Here is a 20633-nt window from a genome sequence, read left to right as displayed (position 1 = left end):
TAAAGTTAGAATGACAAAACAGAAAAAGAAATATTAAGAAACTATAATGAGTTTTCATTTATACAAAAGCAGAACAACAGTAAAGGGATTGATTTGTCAGTGATTAAAAACATGGGAAATGATGTATTAATACATTAATGGGACTGATGTATTAAAACGTGTCATTAATGTGTTCACCAAGGGTAGCACAGACCCTTGCTTCCCTTGGTGCAAGGGAAGCAAGCCTCAGGCTTAGGAATGACAAAGTTCCATATTAAATAGTATTACTAAATGTAAAGCAGACACGAGTTTAGTATAAGCACTTTTTATTCAACTCCAGGGCCTAATGGCATTATACCAATTGTACTTAAAGAAACAGGAAAGGTTGCTCATTGATCATTACCAAAACTTCAATCTTTTGAATCGGGGGTAGTACCCACAGACTAGAAAACTGCTAATGTACTGTAGTATTCATCTATAACTGGGGTAACAGAACCAAACAAAGAAATTATAGACCAAAAAATCATATTTCTGTTACATGCAAGGTTGATGGAAACAGTTAAACTAGAGTATCACCTAGCAATATGGTAACATCATTAATTTAAAAAGGTCTTGCTTAACTAAGTTGTAACTGGAAATGATGCAAACAGCATATAAAATTATATTATGAATCCAGAAGTTCTTTGATAAAGTTTGTCAGTAAAGTTTAATTCTCAAATTGCAGGAAGTGCATTCTAGATAATGCATGTAGTTTTAGGAGTTTAGTAGGAAGCAGAGGTTATAGATAAATGCTCAAGTTGGGATAATGTAATTAGTGGAGTACCTCAAGGATCTGTGTTAGGGCATCTAATCTATATATGCCTCTATGATCTAACTTATATTCTGGTATAGCTGTCAGACTAGATAATCAGATGATCCCAAACTAAGAATTAGAAACCTATAGTGTCATAGATAAAAGTTAAAAATATTTAGACCACATTCAGGACTGAGCAGGTATTGCATGAAGGAAGCAAAAACATAAACTACAAATCTGAAATGCTGATTTTTTAGAGACCATTCATGAGAGAGACTTCTGTCATGTCATCTTCCAGGAGATGCCGTTGAGCAATAAAAAGTCTATGAAGAGTTAGGACTAAGATCCTACTATCTTTGAAGAGTATGCTGAGCACAGAATTTTATTTGAAAAGGTTTTGCTCTTAGCTCTCTGTTTTCAGGAGGCTGTATAATATTAATATCCTAAACTAGTTGTCAAACGGGTATGTTCGGAAAATAACCTAGACTTGCTCCAAATAAAGAGTCCCAAAACAGGATCTGCAGTGCTGTGTGGTAAAAGTGGTTTATGGCAACTTTAAGGTGAAATGTGGTAACTGCAAACTGGGAATATTTTGGAGGAAAACAAGTTCAACCATCAGCTGAATTCCAGCACAGTAAAAGGTCAGAAAGGCCATGCACAAAGCATGCCTCACAGTCTATTGAACTCAGAGATCAAATGTTTTTCTTATTCAGCCAATGGATTTCTGAAAATGACTATTGATCTTGTATTGAATTCTGTTGCATTTTGTAAATTTAGATTTTGTATGAAACTGTGTTTTAATCCGCTAGGAAAGAGTCTCGGAGGGCGTCATCTCCTGTAAGTAAGCCTTATGAGTGTAAGTGTGGCTCTGCCCTCCAGTCACTGGCCTTCAGCTTTGCAGGCAGGTGTTGCTGAAACTCGGTCCACCCCTGTTCTCCCTGTCAGCGCTGCCCGTGCAGATCGTGGACTGTCCAGAGCGGGTGGAAGTCCAGGTGGGAGAGCGAGCCGAGCTCCAGTGCGCGTACCTCTGCAGCCCCCCCGTCGCTGCCTGCTGGATTCACAACAAGCAACAGGTAGCGAGCATTACCGCCGACCTCTGGACGGGCTCGGAGGGGCGAGGCAACAGTTATGACTGGGCTTTGCCATACTCTTTAACCACAGGTCTCAGTCGATGTGAGGTTAAACCACACATGAGAAAACAGCTGGCTGTCATCTTCTGCGTTGAGGGTAGATTATGAAAGAGGCTGTAAGATTGTACTCTTGAGAAGAGAAACATGGGTTAGCGCTTGGTTCTGCATTGTTTATGCAACCTCTTCTTCAGTAATCTTTACACTGTGTCCTTTAAATTCTGGAACTGATAAAGTGATTTACTAATTATACTTATTCAAAAAGCATACAGGGTGCATACATTACCGATTTACCCACACTTTCTCTCTATTGGTTTAGTTATTACTACTTAATATGGTTGTTCCTGGAAGCTAAGCTGTACTTCCAGCTTTGTGTATAGCACTTTTGTCATTTTATGAAATTCATATTTGCATGATTGTTTTCCTGGTACTTATACGCACTGTAAACCTTGCATGTACTGGAAACTGGAAAGGGTGAAGGCATCTGCTAAGCAGATTCATCGTTTTGTGGTGCTCTGTTCTGTCCCCGTCTCAGGTGGCTGAGGGACCTCGGACCCGTGTGGAAACCAGCAATAAGAGCAGCAGGCTGGTGATATCGGAGGCTCGCCCAGAAGACGCGGGCAGCTACACCGTGCTGGTGCGTGACTGCCGAGGCTCCGCCCATCACAGCCTCGCCCTCACCGTCATCGGTAAGAGGCAAGGGCCTGAACCTCCGGGGCAGGAGTGCTGGGAACTCTGATCCTCTAGAGCCGCACACGGCCTCCTGCAGATCACACTGACCTAGTCCCTTGATCTGGCGCTTCCTGTATCTCTGGAAGACGTGTTTTAAAGGACATAAAACATTTATACTTTTAGAATCCATAATTGAAGTAAAACAAAACAGGAGACTGAGGAGTCTTTGACTAAGTGTAGCCTGGTCAATTCTTCCGACTAAGTAGTCTCTCTTCTCTTCTCTTGACTTCACACCACCTGAGCCTGAGTGTTGATACTGCTTCTCTCCTCCTCCCGCCTCCTCTCCACTCATTGCTTTTGTTCTTTATCTACTGCCGGTTTTCCTCTCTCCCCACACCTGAAGAAGGCTCCACAGTTGAAACGTTGTAGCTTTTCTTCTCTTTTCACCATGGAATAAACCTTTACTTGTTCCCTTGCAGCCTACAGTATGCATGCTGACGCAGCTACCTGCTTGAACTAAGTGTGGCATATGCAGCTAGAAACAAACTTGAGAGGAACTGACCCTCTGTCACCTCGCATAACCCAAATCACACAGCCCAGACGAGCATCAGACCCACATCCCACATTCATGACTGTACTGTTTCCACTGGGGATCTATTTGCCCTGTCACTGGTTCTGTTCCAGATCGACCCCAGCCCCCGGCGGGCAGGCCTTTCATCTCCCAGCTCTGCCTGACCTCCCTGGTCCTCTCCTGGTCGGGGCCCTGCTACGACGGGGGCAGTGCAGTCACGGGCTACGTGGTGGAGGTGAAGCAGGTGGGCCCTGGGAAGTGTGGGGGCTGGACTGAGGTGACGGACCGCTGCAAGAGCACCTCCTACAGGGTGCGGTCGGGACTGCAGACTCTGCAGGAGTATCGCTTCCGGGTGAGGGCCATCAACGCCGTGGGAATCAGCCAGCCTTCCCAGGAGTCCGACACGGTGAAAATGGACAGCGAGGAAGGTAGCTGATGTTGTAGCGGGCCTGGGATTGAGTGATTAGCCCTGTTTTTCTGAGTGTGATGGAGTCAAGCAAGTGATTTGTATGTTGGTGGATTTAGATGTTTGTGTCCTAGTAAGGTCTGGGTTGAATCTCTGTGGGATGTCTCTCTTATGTTTACAGTATGAGTATGGTGGGTGCCTCGAAGAAAATGTTATGAATTTGGTTCCTCTTTTCAGTTTGGTTTCAGTAAGCTTGTTCTCCTTAACATTGATGCTGCGAAAGATTTATATTAACAGAATCGGGTTCGTTTTCAAATCCATTTAATCTAAGATGCCTCCAAATAGTCAAGCACAAGATTAATTAAAAAGTTTGCCCTTTCAAGGCAAGGTATGAAAACATATTGGTGGTTTAGTTAATGTCTGCAGAAACTGTTCAGAAGAGAAAACTGACAATCCTGCAGACTATTAACAGTGACCTCATTGTCTCAGTTTTAGGGGAGCTGCAAGAGGAGGAGGACCCCCAGTCCTACGTACATGTCACTATCAACGCCACCCAGAATGTCACAGACCAGTACAACAAGCTGGAGAAGCTGGGAGTGTGAGTGTCACCTTGCACTGAACTTGCCTGTTTCTTTACAAGGCCTGGAGAAGCTAAGCCATTAATGAAAATGTTTTAGGCTCAATTGGTTAACTCTCCAGGGTTATAAACATAAGATACCTGAATGTTTCTATTTCTTAACTTGGTATGTTCCTATGTTTATCTGAGTTGTGAAGCAAACTGTTTTTAAAGTGCAAAGAGAACTGAGGGCTCTATAACTGTTAGAACTCTTTATGGCAACAAATGAAACCTAGAGTGTATTGTAAAAAGAGAAACTGCATGTGTTTTTTAAACTAGCCCTTTGACATTTTCCTTTATAAAGCAGATTTATTTCTGGACTAGCTGGATAGCACTAAAATGTGCAGTATAATGTTTAAAAGTAAAGGATTTCATAAATGAAAACTGGCATGTGCATGCAGAAGATAATCCTGATTAAGAGTCAAATTAAAGAGGTTCTTTAAGCCAAGCTGCAAAAGCAGTTACACATCAAAATAATGGACACAGAGGCAAGATATTCCTCAGCCGTATATAGAAAAGTCACCTGTAGTCCACAGTCTAGGTTTACAGTATTTCAGCTCAGCGTAAATATAATAAATAACCCTTAAAATTGTATATAACGTTTTCCTGGATACTCCACTTGAAGCGCTTTGCAGCTAGTGGGGACTCCCCTTCACCACCACCAATGTGCAGCCCCACCTGGATGATATAATGGTAGCCATAGTGTGCCAGTTCGCTCCCCACAAATCAGCTATCACTGGGGAGGATATTAGCGTGATGAAGCCATAATAATTGGGGATTATTAAGAGGCCATGATTTGTAAAGTTCAGAGTGAACTTTGGCCAGGACACCATTTTAAGACCCCTACTCTTTTTGAGAAACACCCTGGGATTTTTAATGACTACAGAGAGCCAAGGTGTTACTTTTATGTCTCGACTGAAGGATTATGAAGGGACATTAAAACCCACACAGAAAGCAGGGTGAGCTCCCCCTTGCTGGTCCCACTAACACCTCTTCCAGTACCAACCTTAGTTTTCCCTTCCAGGTACTTGCCAGACTCACCTGCTGAGCTTCAGTGGGCTGCCAGTTGTAAGCTGCAGGGTGATACAGCTGCTGGCAAATGCTCTGTAGTCCAAGGGCTTGAACCTGGTCTCTCACCAACTGCTGACCAGCAACCTACAATATGAGCCACAGCGCCACCGAAAAATAAAATAGTAAAAAGCAGTAGTAAAAAATAAAAAATAGCGTGACATCGATCATGAACCTGAATGTAAGAGAGAGGAAATTTGTAAGCATTCCATATTAAAACCAGGAACATAAAGTCAACTAAATCTGGTGTAATGTAACTGAAATGGGAGATGTAGATTTGGCAACCCATCTAAAAACAGGCTGTTATTTTTATAAATAATACCAAGTTGAAATGCCCAATTTTATTGTTGCAGCCCAGAGGACAAAGCAATTATAGATTCTGAAAGAGATTAAAGCATGGGTTTATTTCTCAACATCTGGCAGCAATTTTATGCTGTTGACGGCGTGACGTCTAGCCGGTGTTGGGTTGATTACAGGCTGTGGCCTGCTGATCTTGTTGATGCTGTGGGGATGTGGTGTAATGCATAAACTCAGTCAAGTTTTCCACTGGTCTAATACAACTGCTTTAGCTAGAATGTCTTTTCTGCACCTGTTGGAACATGGTGGAGTCAACAGTGATGACGAGCGGCGTTTCCGATATAGTTCAGTAATTTGGATAATTTACTATTTATTGGCTTATTAAGATTGACTTTTATGTGGAGACTTTTGACTGGGATGCTGATATGGTGAAATTTGGATTTTATGTAAAAGGCATTAGTCTTTAATAAGACTTTCACAATGAGAGGTTTCTGATTAGTGGGAGAGTGTTATCTCTATAAAAGCTGTTATATTTCCCACCAGCCTTCATTTAGCAGCTCCTCTACATTGCCCTGCAATTCCCGTTGACAACCATATAAAAGAAAGTCACATGATCCCTATTATTTTTATATGATACAACCACACATATGGGCCCTGCTGCTCTATGAAGTGAGTATGTAAATGTCGCAGCAGTTTGTCACTTGCACTTGAGTCAAACGTCTACTGGTTACAGACTTTCCACCCTGACCTTTAGTGAGTGGGAGGACTTGACAGACAAGGAAGACAAAATATCTCCTCTTCACGCTCCAGCAGAGTAACAGTGGGGGTTTTGCTGCAAAGGAATGTTCTCGTTTCACTATAAATATGGTATTTTAAACTCAAGGAAGAAGTCCTTTTTTGTACCTGTTCTGTTACTGTTTTTCTTGTTTCACAACAAATGCTAATTTATGCTGGATATCATCTGTGTGCATCAGGATAAGTGAATAAGGCATACAGTAAATCTCGAGAACACTTGAGGGACCTTCATTAGGTATAGAGCAAGTATAAAGTGCAAGTAATTTACAATTTATTTAAACTGCAAGGCAAACACACACTATTGTCAGTAAATTAGAAGCTTCTGACATGCTTAGCGCACTTAGTCGGTAGCTCCATATTATCTCCATCTGACATAGTGGCACATAGTTTGTAAAACTAGGCCAAACCGTCTGTTTGAGATGTATTAAAGGAAGCAAATCCTTTGACTATCAAATACTGATACTGGTGGGGGGGGGGGGGGGGGAGACCAGGAACTGAGTTGTAAAAGTACTGTAGGAGGAGGTGAGTTACTGACTGTGTCTTTTGCAGGGGAAAATTTGGCCAGGTGTTCAAGATGATGCACAAGGAGACGAACCAAGTGTGTGCTGCAAAGTTCTACAAGGCACGCACCTCCAAGGAGAAAGCAGCCGCCCGGAGGGAGATCGAGTTGATGAACTGTCTCCACCACCCCAAGCTGGTCCGGTGCCTGGCTGCCTTCGAGAGCCGCAGCGAAATCGTCATGGTGATGGAGTAGTGAGTACCGAGGGTGAACAGTGTGGGTGGGAGGTATGCTTGCTCTTGACAGCCAAGTGAATGGATTGAGTGTTCATTTTGGTGTAACGATCCTCTTTGAAACTTTAAATGTCCGCCATACGGAAAACCTGTGTCAATGCTGGATCTGTATAAATGTTTTATGCTAGATTATGACTGCTAAATTCCCTGACATTCCTTGTCCTCTTCAGCAGTGACTGTTACAAAAGGGCCCCAGTGCATTTCTTTTTGGCTTTTATTACATTTTAATCTTGAATTACTTCAACCTTTTTGTTAAATTAGTCATGAGAACTACCAATTCTTGAATATCTACAAAAATAGATTACATTCATCTTGGAGTCTCATAATTTTCCATTATTCGGTCTGGGTGGTGTCTGATGAGCAGTCTCATGTAATGTTGGAGGCTGCCAGTGTCTCTGGAACAGGCTCTGGTTCTGACCATGAGTGGTCGTGATGCCTGTCTCTGCAGCATTGCTGGAGGGGAGCTCTTTGAGCACATCGTGGATGATAACTTTGAGCACACTGAGCCCACCAGTGTGCGCTACATGAAGCAGATCCTGGAGGGGATCCAGTACATGCACCGGCAGAACATCGTGCACCTGGACCTCAAGCCAGAGAACATTGTGTGCGTCAACATCACCGGCACCCTCGTCAAGATCATCGACTTCGGTCTTGCTGACAAGCTGGGTAAGTGGTGGCACAGCCCTGGGATTGTGGGAAGATAGGGCCACAGCTTCATTGCTGAGCTCTCCGATTTCAAACAATGTCCAATGCAAAATGCGGCCAGCAGAGTTTATTATTTCTTAATCTGTTTGTTCAGTCACTCCATTGGCTACCTTTTGACCTTAGAATTCCACTGAGAGTAAGCTTGGTCTGATTAGGTAAAAAGGCAGCTGCATATGATAATGTTGAAATCAAACAGATCCACTCTATTAGTTTGTGCTTAAACATAATGATGAACCTCATACATAACACTCTTATAAGGGAGAGGTCTGGTAGAGAGCATTCTAATGCAGATTTTGTGTTCATCACAGAGTATCTTAGTTTACAATAACCCACCATAACATGGGTAGTTTCAGCAATGTTGCGTCAAGATATTATTCACGTTCAATTATGTAAATGAGTTGCAAAACCCTTTAAAGATTTAACAGGATTAGGATCCCTGCAGGCAATAACAGGCCCAAATCCTGTTAATTCCATGGCTTTCAACCAAAGAAAGGGAAAGGCTGTTTGGTTTCGATGTTAAAAATATAGAGTGAACTGTCAAGATTTAAACAAGACTCATTTAAGTGAGGCCTTCAGAGGAGAGGGCAGGAGGGATGCCACCCAAGAATCCACTTGACAAAGTTCTGGACTGTTTTGTTAATTTACAGTTCTGTTGCAGTCATGTTTAGGCAGTAAGTCAACAATAAATCAATTCAGAGAATGCAAAGCTACAGTATGTGCTCTCCCTTACACTAATTTGAAACAATCTGAGATGTAATGCTTACTATGCGTTGCAATGTTTGGGTTTTGCAAAAGTTGTTTTTCACAGTTTTTGATTCAGGTTAGTTAGGACTACACTTTGATTATGTAAAGAGACCACTACTTGCACAGTTCCGAATGACCTCTGTTCTCTAAGCTAACAAATGTGAGTACTGATAGAAATTTGGCACCTGTCATTAAGCCAGTTCATTTAGTGTCATGTGAACTCCCTCATCAGTGTAGTCCTAAAATCCACCCTGTAAGTTCTTAAAGTCCAAACCCATTTCCGAACTGTTCCAGTCGTTCTTCATATGTACACCATGGGAATTCAATACTCATTGCCCTTAAGCATCAAACGGAATGCTTCAGGTTGTTTTATTAGCTCCTTCAACTGCTCTGTCATTCGAGCTGTAGCTGAAATATGTGACCATCTCATTTCCCACAGCCCATTTTGTGAATTGTTGCACGACTTTGGAAGAACCTGGGTAGACTCATCCGCATGAATCCCTCATGCTTCTGGTTTACTGTAATGTACAGTAAATTCCTACGAAAGGCCCCACTTCAAAGCCTCTTAATCTGGACATTCTTTCAGTTCCCAGTTTCATGGGCTTTTCAGTTGGTCACTTGGCTTTTTCTTGACAGGGTCACGCCTTGTTGCAAGATCCAAGGAGGATCTCGATATTTGGCTTAATCCACCATTTAGAATTTCTTGACCCTGCGCAAAGTGTCTGTGGAGAGCAGGATATTCACACGCTGTCCTGACAGCTCTTTGGCAATCCGACATCCTGAAAAAACACGACCAACTTTAAGCAACTTGGCAGTGTTTTATGATAATCATCCTAGTTTCTTAGAGTTCGATTGTAAATAACGTACAATTTACTAAAAAAAAGCTACTGACTGAAGCCTGTAACTAAATTTGAAGCATCTGACATGCTTAGCTCATTTATATGGCAAAGACAGTGCTGTTTGATAACTATTTCTTGCCAACACATTACAGAATCCTTTTTTATTTCCAAAACTCCTCTTCTGTAGTTCAAGCAAACAACTTTGTTGTGCAACAGTCATGCTGTTTCTGATTCCCTCTTTGTGAGTTTTTAAGAATTCTGGAAGCCTTAATGTGGGCGTCAGATGATTTTCATAAAGGTGTCATTGTTTCAGATGTTCTGTGTCCAGCACTCGGTTTTTTTTCTTGTGATCTTGACAGGCAAGTTGTTTGTATAAGGGTGTGCTGTATGTTGTATCCTTTAAAGGAAACATCCATCCAATTACCTGTTCAAGGTGGAGCTTGCTGACTGGTGATCCAACCATTAAAATTAAATCTGGCTATGCGTCTCGTTGAGCCACTTTTTCACAGCCAGAAATTGACACAAGGCTGTTTTTTATCATCTTGTCACTATAATCTTCTCACAGGAATAACATTACTGTATCAGCATTACTCTCCTTCATCTATTCTCAAGTTAGTGAACTATGGTTTTAATAAAATAAAGGTTTCCTTTGGTTGCTAAGGAAGATAAAATAGATTTTCTCTTGTTGGGGTGGAGGTGTTCAGTTATTAAGACCATCACAGAGAGTTGATCCGGTTTGAAGTTATTTACAGAAAGGATACCTGCTGAATGAGACATCCCAGCTAGGGTGGTCAAGTGATGCAATTTATATGTGTGCTGGAATATATATTTCCTTTTAGTAATAATGGAAAAATTGCACTCCACTCCAAATAAGTGGATGATGTTTTTTCTGCCCATCAAAAAGTGAGCAGACTGGATCTACCTGCAAATACCATCTGTTCTATGTACAGTAGGTTTCCTTTGTCAAATAATCAATTATCCTAATACCTTACTTGGATTTCATTTTAATCTTGTAGGACACAACATTGTAAACCTAGTTGCTGATATCTGGTCTGTAGTTTTGACTGCAAAAATCAATAGTTTACATGACTGGAATTCATTTTACGCTCGCCGATATTGATAAAGAGGGCTGGTTAATTGAAAGAATTGACTGTGGAAAAACATTTCTGACACTTTGAGGTGCTGACCATAATAGTTGGCCCTTTTCATTCCATCCTCTCTTCAATATTCTTGACTTGAATGGGGGCCTCCCTCAACCTTCTCCTCTGCCTGGTCCGATTCCTTCAGGCTCTCAGGCTGTCCTGATCTTCCTGTAGCCACAGAAGAGCAAAGGGTTCCAGACCACCTGCTGTTGTATTGGGAATTTTGTGCCTCAGGTGACCTTTGCTGTTTGTCTTGTCCTGACTTTTACTTCATGGTGTCTCAGCGCCTCAGTGTCATGTGACCTTGATGTGGTTTAGGAATGTAAACAGAAAAGACTGGCTGGAGATAAAGGACAACACCTCTCCAGTTGCTGATCTCTTGCTGATACTGGAGTGAGAATGCAACCAGTTTTCTGTGCACTTGACTTTCCCCCTGCAAGTAGTGCATTTGTGTTAATGATGTGGAAGGTACTCTTTTTGTGAGTGATACAAGGGCACCATGGTATCTTGTTAATTATGACCCCCTTGTTGCAGTGCTTTTTCTACAAGGGTGGAGAGAGATTAGGAATGCAGTATTTTGTATTTGGTTTTTCAGAAAGCAGAAGCGGTAAAAAAGAAAGATGACCTGAGATGGTACAGTAGGAACGCCACTGCACTCTGCAGCTCTTCAGTTGCCTTCACTTGAAATGTCTTTTCCTTCTTTCAGATCCTAAAACTCCATTAAAGGTGATGCATGGCACGCCAGAGTTCGTGGCTCCGGAGGTGATCAGCTTTGAGCCAGTGGCTCTTGCAACAGACATGTGGAGCATCGGGGTCATCTGCTACATCCTGTAGGTCTTGCAGGCCTTAGCTCTGCAACGTATTCTTGCTCCTGCAATGTGATAGCTTGGCTGGTTCCTAATCGGGGTGCTGGCGGCCCACACACCTGTTTATCAAGCTGTTACTCAATTGAACCTTTATTCCACTTAATAGAATTTCTTTGAACTGTTTGACCGTCAGTGCTGAAATATTTTTTCAATGAGGTTGCCTTTCATTTAAACTATTTCATTTAATTAGACAATAAACGCCAAAATTTATAAGCAAACAAACCTGCAAATATTCCAATAAGGCAACTTGTTAGCTTATCTAAAGCTTTGGTTGGGTAGTTAAGCTTAGCTGGCATGAAAACCATCAGGTGTGTGAGCTACAAGGACCAGGACTGGGAACCTCTGCTTTAATGTCAGTTTTTAAAACATCGGAACATTACATAATCCTGTAGTTCTCTAACTGTGACTTAGCTATTGCTTTTTCTTTTCACTCTTCACCATCCTGAAAAGACTGATTTAAGTGGGAGGCTTGCTAGACTCACTTTCAAGGCGCTCATGTAAGCAGTTCATTGCAAGGTCTCTACCATCAGACAATGTCACTCACAGCTGTTGGAGAAACATTTATGAATGGGCAGCAGCTTTTTTGGAATGTGGCTGATGCAAGTGCTTCTTGCACAAGAAGGTGTGGAGGAGCTGTGTGAGAGTGTGTGGTGGACTTGGTTTCCCAGTTTAAAAACCTACCAATGCAAGGAGACTTATCAGAGCTATTACTTGCACAGAGCAATGATGCTAGAGCCCTGATTTTTTATCTTTATTAATTGTTGCTAGATAGACTGGATACTAAGTGCATTCTCATTTGTGAATCTGAACACTATTACACAGTACTGGAGGCCAGGTAGATGTCTGAAATGCAGCTTCTGCTAACTTGAGTAGGTGTGGTCTTCCACAACTTTGCCCATCGGCATTGGAAGGCATGTGTAAATTACTCACCTAAAATCATTACATATTATTATAAACTGGAGCATAATAGCAGTATTAAAAGATAGATTGATATTTACACACCAATCCAAAGGCCGATTTCGGCTGTGAACTTTTTCATATAAATCACTAGATTTATAATTAGTCCTTTCCAGTCAGCCTCATCACCAGATTGCTGCGATGAGGCTAGACTGAGCAATTTAATAATTCAGTTATCAGCTCCAAATAGGTGTGCAGACTGTGTAGTGCAGACATTAAAGATGGACAAGTCTGGCCTGCTTTCCTAGGCTCCCATCTTCTGGCCATTCTCTGTAAGTGCACTTTTCTAGTCCAGTCCCCAGTTCCATTGCTGGGGGCTGTGGCCTGTATCTGGTGGCTCAACTGTGTACTGAAGTTAGTGATAGTGGTCTGGCTTTCATTCTTTTTTCCAGACTGTCTGCACAGATTCTATATTTAGCTCTTGGTTTTACCTGGAGCTCATGCAGTTGACAGGCAGAGATATGCCCTGAGAGCATGTAAAGAGCACGTTTGGAGCATGTAAAGAGTGAATGTACTATACTTAACGCTTTTTCTCTTTCCCCTCTCTCCTCCCTCTGCACAGACTGAGTGGTGAGTCTCCATTCCAGGGGAACACTGATGCAGAAACACTGGCCCTGGTGACGGCAGCAGCGTGGGAGTTTGATGAGGAGAGTTTTGATGAAATCACAGACCTGGCCAAAGATTTCATCAGCAGGCTTCTCAAGAAAGACATGAGGTCAGCCCACAAGCACTTCTGCTCCTTACCACACCAGCTCAGCATCCTTTTTCCTATTACAGAAAGGAGAAACGTTGATGTAGCTCCTGAAATGTCCTGCACATTCTTTTCCAGATCCAGTTCAGTATTATCAAGAGCTTTGTAAATGCTCACGATGATGGGGATAGATGAGCATCCCAAAATTATCTGATCAAAATCGATACTGAGACCCAACCATCACTTGCAAATTTAAAACCTATTGCTTAATGGTTTTATAGTCAAAGGAAGATGGTCATTGATTCAAGTAGTTCTGAAAGTATTGGTAGGTTTCTTTGTTTCCAATTGACTAATATACAAAACAGCAGTTTCCCTAAATTATCCTGTGGTTCCTGAGGCCAGGAGTTACTGTGCTGCTGAGGAAGAATTCAATTCTAATTCAACCATTAAAAAGTCATTAAAATCCTTCACTATTTTGGTTTGACCTGAAATTCCAATGAAAACTCTGTATACAGCTGTGTATCCCAAGGATTCCATTGATGAATGTCAATAGACTAGAAGTTAAACGGGTATTCTAATATTTGAAGTACTCGTGGAAGTAGAAGACATTACTATATTAGAGGATATATGGATAAAAAACTGTTAATTAGTTTTAAAGGCAGATGGTGGAGAAAAGCACCATGTAATGAAAAGCCATGCAGGCTCCTCTGATGGAGAGGAAAAGAATTGTTCTCAGACTGGACGAAGATAACCGTGACATGCAAAAGGGGTCATTTTCAATTGATTTAAGAACCGATCCTATGATTATAAGTAGGGTGACCAATCCGAATGCGAAATGGCAGAAAATATCGCTGAAACCTTATCCTAGCACTGAAGCTCTCTTTGAAGTTCCCAGAAAGGGAGATCCTTACAGCCTCTGGCCTACACCCTCCCTTCCCACAGGCGCCGGGTGTCCTGTGAACAGGCTCTGGCCCACCCTTGGATGGCCGCGTTCACTTCAGTAGACCCCCGCTCCACCAAGAGCCTCTCCAAGGAGAAGATGAAGAAGTTCCTGGCCAAGCAGAAGTGGAAGGTACTGTATCTGGTGGTGCGGGTGGTGGGAAGGATTTCTCACTGGCCCCTCTCAGTCTGTGACTCAGAGGGCAGTGCTTAGACACACTCAACAGAGATCGTCTTTGTTACCTTGAATGTCCTGTATTTCCACTATTTCTTGTATTTGACTTATTTTTTTAATATCCTGAATTTACTTCGTCACCTGTTAATACATGTTTCTAGTGCACAGATTCTTTATATGACTCTGGGAAAGTGGTCAGCTGTTCAGACCAAACCTGTGTCTGATATAGAAAAAGTATTGTTCAATTAATTTGTGATCACTTAAAAGATTTGTTCCTATTTGCTGAGTATTTTTCATTGAAACCATTTGTTTGTAGTTCAGTTCCATCTTTAGGTTCCATTCATTTTCTGAATGGGTTTGTTTTCTCTTGGAATATGTTTTTTGTGGCTGGTGGCTTACAAAGTTTTTTGTTCACTGTTGCTTTTTTTAGTTTTAATTTCAAGCTGAGCTCTGCCACTTAATTGAAATCTTATCATGTCTAAGTGATGGCGCATGACTTTTTACAGCCCTGATGTTACGGGTTTGAGCCTGTGCCATATCACAAGAGTATGACCAGGAATCCCCAAGCAGTACAGCACAATTTGCATTGCACTGCCTGAGTAGGGTGTGTGCCAATCACATGCCCTCTCAGTTTAGGGGAATATAGCAATCCTGGGGAGGTTTCCGCTATGTCACCTTTTTAGTGTTTTCTGGGTCATCTTTCCCACAGTCAGTGGTCTTCTAAGGCACCATCTATTGAGTTACAAAGATGAATTGCCATCGTTGCGGAAGATCTATAGGTCTGGATTCTGCACCTGTGGCACCTGTGATATGGTTGTAACTGTGCGTCAGTGATGTGCGGCCGTTTGATTGCTGTCTCTCAGGCATACTTCCCAAAAGGCTACCCCCCCACACCCTGTTGGAGAGTTAAATCCTAGTGAGTGTAACAGGCTCATGTACTGTAACTCTTAAATGCTGGGTGAGGAAGCCTGTCTCACGCATCTCTTCTGGTCTCTCAGAAAACAGGAAAGGCTCTGTTGGCCCTGAAGAGGATGACGCATCTCTCCAGCAAGGCAGACAGCCCTGAGTCCCCCAGCAGTCCTGCTGACCGAGAAAGTAAGGACAGGCTTTGCAGAAACTTTCCGTTTTCACCTTCACGCACACATGGTCATATTCTTATATTATTAGGGGGAAGCCAATTGATTCCTAAACTATTTTTGTTTGCTGTTTCAAGCTCCATCCAAATAATAAGCTTCTTCAAAAAGCTCAATTTAGAATTAATTTTCAGCCCCTTGAATGAAGATAACACTATGAATGAAGCCTACAGTTTCTACATACTGGTTTTGTTTGGTAGCAGTTTGACATAAGTAAATTCAGAATATGTTTTAAGAATTATTGAATGATTTGTCTTGCTGCAAAACATTTCAGTCCCCCCTTGTCATTGTTAGAAGTGAAATTAATTTTACCGTGTTCCCCTGCTCTTCCAGAAGTGGCCCTGAGCCCAGAGGAGGAGCTGGCCCTGCTGTCCTTGAAAGAGAACTTGCGCTGTGAGCCCCAGTTTGCCACTCCACTGAGGGATGTCGCTGAGCCTCGGGGTTCGACAGCCCATCTGAGCTGCAATATCATAGGTAGTACTGCTGTCTGCCTTGTCCACACCCATCCATCATGGCTTCAAAGCTGCACAGCCCAGAGCTAACTGAGCTGCAACCATTGGTTAGAATGTGCTGAGCTTCTGCCATTTCCCACAATTTGACTTTTTTTAAACTAAATAGGTCGTAGTAGAATTTGCCATCTCTAATAAGGAATAACTCTCAGCCTAATTGTTTAAGCGGTTCTTTAGTTAGTAAGAAAAATTGTGCAAACTAATTGGGACTTGCTAAACTGTGATGCTTTGTCTTATGAAAGTGGAAGAAAATACTGCTCTGTATTAAAGCTATGGGATTCCCTCCTGCCTTGAGATAAAACATTTTGCAAGAGATGTAAATTCTGAATTCCACGTGTGGAAAGCAGTAGAAAATGTTTCGACTGAAGTCTGTTTTTGCGGCGTCTTTGATTTAGGTTGCAGAGACTGAAACATCTTATAAACCATTCAAAATAAAGACTGTGAATGCAGTGTTTTACAAGAGTGACATACTGTGTAGGCAGAACCTGACACTTTTATTCAGACGTTGAAACAGTTTTGCCAAGTGAGGCCCATGGCAGGCTCTTTTTGGCTGAACTGGAGCTGAGGATCTTCTGCCCTGTTGGCTACTCTCTAACGCATTTCCACCTTCCTCATAGGGTATCCTGACCCAGAAGTGTTGTGGCATCATGGCGAGGATCCAATTAAAGAAACATCACGTGTCCAGATTAATTACACGGAGAACGGACAGTGCTCCCTTATCATATCTAATGTCCAGCCAGAGGACTCGGGGGTTTATTCCTGCAAAGCTACTAACAGCCTGGGGACAGCACAGTCTTCAGCAACACTGACCATCTCCTAGAGGGGCTTCAGGAGGTAGATGGGAGAGAGTCCAGGCTGTTGAAGGGAAGGACACTTCAAGAGGGGCCAGAGGGCAGTGAACAAGCACCCACTTGACCATATTTTAGAAGTAAGCAGTGAGGCTCCAAGCACTATACTGCTGTTGTAGCCCACTCTACAGCTCTTGAAATACTGCGCCCTGGTACTTTCTTGACTTTCTTTCCATGGTTAATGTTCAGATAACGTCTCTTGCTAGTTAAAGGTAGAGATTCATCCCGCAGTGTTTTCCTGAACGTCTCTCCTGTTCTACGTTTTTTTTGGCTTGGGGAGTGTACGTGGTCATTTACTTTTGACCTCTTTCACAAGAACGTAAAAAACAAAGACTTTGACTTTTCTGTTCCCTGTGGGTGCTTACTCATGGTTATATTAAGGGAAATCTGGCTTAATACTGAGCTCAATACCCTCTACCCCACAGCCATCACCTCCCTCTCAAAACATGGACACTTTAACTAAAGCTGTACTCAAAGCTTCGCTGCAATGCATTTTTAGTAACCAGTAATACCAATATATACATAGCACATGGCCACAATTCTTAAGACACAAACCAAAGAGTTATTTAAAGACAATGGCATTTTAAAAAGTTTGTTGTGTTTTATTGAATGAAATTTCATAAAGAAACATGGCTGACAGAATATGGAGGTTTCCCAAAGACCAGGAACCCTTTCCAAAGTGTGGTCTTGGCAATACTGCATGAAAAGATTTCTTATTGTGCATTTAAATGTAACATCCCACTCGGATACTGCTTGACCCTGAACGGTTGTATGATATTGTACCTTTAAGCTTTGTTTACAAATAGCAAAACAAATGTATTATGCATCCTTAGCTGATGGAATATTTTACACTGGTGGTAATTGTTCAGAATATTTAGATGTCCAATAAAAATATTCTGAAATGAAATTTGTAACAATTGGGTCCTATTTACAAAATGCATTCTCAGCCAAATTTTAAAATGCTATGGAATCATGAATTCCTTTACCTTGCTAACTTATGTATTCTCCAGTACACCTGTTAATCTCACAAAATGTATTCCTTATTTCCACTGGTTAATGGATAGCATTTAAAATCGAAACAAAAACTTAATACAAACCCCCCCACATCCTTTTCAGTACCTGGTTAGGGGTGGTGATGTGTCAAGCCCTTCCCTTATACCAAGACTACTAGTGGATTTATTGCTGTCCTGTATATAAAGCCCCTGGTTTAAGGTGATGGTTTCGCAATCTCTTTCTTGTTCTAGGGTGTTCTAGCAGTAACCCAAACTCAGGTCTTATTACACTGGTAACATCATGTCGACCCTCTGCTAGTCCACCTTACTTAACTGTACCTTCCGGTTCCAAGATTTATCTTTTCTAATGACTTTGACTTCAGTCAGTTTGGGTTTTAATGTTCGAGTCCCTTGATCTGCCTGGGCATTGTCATTGCTGGTGCATCCTCACCCTACGTGTTTTAAGGTGGCTGGAAGCACAGCCGTACCTGGAGGGAGAACCATGTGCCCCATTTCAGCTGAGGGAGCCAGGACAGACCAGGACTGCCTGCGCCTACTGGCATCCCCGGTGGCTTTGGGGGGGAGCATCACGTGGGGCTCAGTGAGTGAACTGAGGACGCAGAGCGGCGGATATGCCGGCCATTACAGGCCGCAGCTGAAATCGGTTTCCTTCCCGGCGGCGTTCTGGGAGCTGTGCCAGGCTGATGCCCACATGGTACCGTTTCACCACCCAAGGCAGGAGCCCATGGGGCCCATGCAGCCCTGCGGAGCGAAGAGTGAGGAATGCCACTAGATATCTCAGAGACACCTTTGAGATTTTACCATTGGATTTGCGGGCTACCTCGGTGAGGGCACCACTGTTCAGGAGGAAGATGGCTTTATTCAAACCCTTGAAAATTCGTGGAAAATGTGAATTAACTTTAGCTTAGCAGGGTAATCATAAATGGGGAACTTTAAGCTAGTACACAACAATTTAATAAAAAACCAATTGATTTATGAGGAAACAATATTAATTAACCACTAGAGGGCAGTATGATGCAGCTTAGAATAAAGTTGAATAGAAATGGCAATTCTATTTTCGTGAGGCCATCTATTCTGACGTTTAATTTCATTAACTCAATTTAAATAAGGTTAATTTCTATTGCTATTAAACTAACTGGTTTTCATATTTGAGTTTGTAGTGATCTTTTCTGCCCAGAAATTGCTTAAAATTTAACAGTGATTGTTTAAAACTTTGACAAAGTATGTAACTATCTCTAACACAATGACCTTTAAAAAATATACTTATTCCACAGGATACTCAAAAATGTGCTTATACAGTATTGTGTATTTGATAGATGTCATTTTAACTGCTTGTGGGATGTGTTTCTAGAAGTTGGCTTCTGTTTTAATATTTCTAAACAGCACGATGAAATATCACCTTGGTGAAAACTGGTCATTTTGTCATCCCACAGGAGATTAATCATTTTAACTCAATAGAGCAAGACAGCAGTACTTTTAGACTACTAGAACTAGTGTTACAGTTTAACAAGACATTAAATATGAACATCATTAAAGTAGCAAAACGTCTGAAATAAGCTTCTCGGAAATGGAGTGTGAGGTTGTGGTTCTGCTGGTTTAGTGAAGGGCTGTTGTTTACTTGATGAAGAAGGAAAAAAGGGAAACTTTATTTTTGCAGTCTGTTTCAGTGCCGTTGTTGCACTCAAACTCTTCAGAGCCACCAGGCTGCTGGTTTTCTGAGTTCTGAGTTCATCACATAATTTAGTAGACAATTCACATGATGAAAGTGAATTGTTAAAGGTGGTGGGTGGGATACTCTTTTTGTATTTTGGGATAAAACCATATAAAGATGTGCAGTGTGAGAAATATGAAGTGCACCGCATTGTGGCCGAGGGAGATTAGACCAGTGAAACGCTGCTTGGACGTTGAACATACAACTCTTGTGAACTGTTGATGATCCTTTAAAAAAGGGAGTGGGCTTTGACACAGGACAAAAATCCAGGGGTAGCTAGAAAATAAACCTATTATTTCAGCATCCAAAAAAGGAAGATGTGGGCACATGTTCACATCATGTTTTTCAATATGTAAATCTACAACATGTACATGCCCCATTTAAAACTGAAGTGTTTAACAGTTAAAGCAAATTGTTTCTTGTACAGTAATAACATTTTGTATGGCTGAATCCTGAGCATACTTGGCTTGGGGAAGGAAATTGCCTCTAGTTTCTGAAAATCTCAACATAATGATCCAGCATGAAATAATATTGATTTATATTTTAAAAAAACTGAATATTTAGAGGAATATGTAAAAGGAACATTTTAAATCATGGATACAGCCCAGTGGCTGATTCAGAACAAGCACAGCTCAGAAGTCAACTCTTTCTCATGTGAACTTAATTTATCCTTTTTATTTAGAGATGTATATATTGAGGTTGAAGAAAATTGCTGTGGGTGCCATTTAATTTAAAATATGGTTTTATATGGTTAATTTCTTCCTAGTTCATTCAAGCAGATATCAGTTGCCATCAGAGGTTAATATCAAGACCAATTTATTTTGCATACCTTAGTGGGTGGAAGGCAGGGGGTATCAACATACAGCTCATGATTTATTTAAATCCGCCTTCCAGGGAAATCTCATTACTATGATTCCTTCAGGTCCTTTAAGTACAGTCAGGATGTAAAAGCACACAGAGCTCTTATTGTCAAAGAAGCCAGTTTTAAAAACTAGAACAATGTTTACTGTATAAAGCATCTTTTAGGTCATTAATCTTGAAGCACACAAAAATAAATATTAAAATGTTACTCTAGATTGCTCAGTCCTTTTTCTTGTTAGAGCAGCAGTCTCTGTGCTTTACACTTTTTATCTTTTTTTCTCTTGGTTCAGAATTCTCTGCAGTTTAACACCAAGATGCCCTGTCCTCAAGCACACCAGTTATCTAGCATCAACAGGTACAAGCAGCTAAATTTGTGCTTAAGGA

The 20633-nt window shown here is 41.7% G+C and overlaps 1 protein-coding gene across 4 annotated transcripts in view; it reads left to right on the top strand.

The window, feature by feature from the left end:
• mylk5 (myosin, light chain kinase 5) overlaps window positions 1-17880 on the top strand; it is a 61825-nt gene extending 43945 nt beyond the window's left edge. For all 4 annotated transcript variants that reach the window (XM_088623174.1, XM_088623176.1, XM_088623175.1 and 1 more), the window contains 12 exons: window positions 1718-1845; window positions 2435-2588; window positions 3256-3570; window positions 4038-4146; window positions 6874-7077; window positions 7565-7782; window positions 11253-11376; window positions 12932-13084; window positions 14003-14132; window positions 15173-15269; window positions 15641-15781; window positions 16434-17880. In XM_088623174.1, coding sequence (XP_088479300.1) covers window positions 1718-1845; window positions 2435-2588; window positions 3256-3570; window positions 4038-4146; window positions 6874-7077; window positions 7565-7782; window positions 11253-11376; window positions 12932-13084; window positions 14003-14132; window positions 15173-15269; window positions 15641-15781; window positions 16434-16636 — 1976 coding nt within the window. In that variant the 3' untranslated portion in view covers window positions 16637-17880. The remainder of the gene's footprint in view (window positions 1-1717; window positions 1846-2434; window positions 2589-3255; window positions 3571-4037; window positions 4147-6873; window positions 7078-7564; window positions 7783-11252; window positions 11377-12931; window positions 13085-14002; window positions 14133-15172; window positions 15270-15640; window positions 15782-16433) is intronic.
• The last annotated feature ends 2753 nt before the right edge of the window (window positions 17881-20633 follow it).

This window comes from Lepisosteus platostomus, chromosome 28 (assembly GCF_059453375.1).
Source record: "Lepisosteus platostomus isolate fLepPlt1 chromosome 28, fLepPlt1.hap1, whole genome shotgun sequence".
Lineage (NCBI taxonomy): Eukaryota > Metazoa > Chordata > Actinopteri > Semionotiformes > Lepisosteidae > Lepisosteus > Lepisosteus platostomus.
This window is presented reverse-complemented; position numbering and strand designations above follow the sequence as displayed.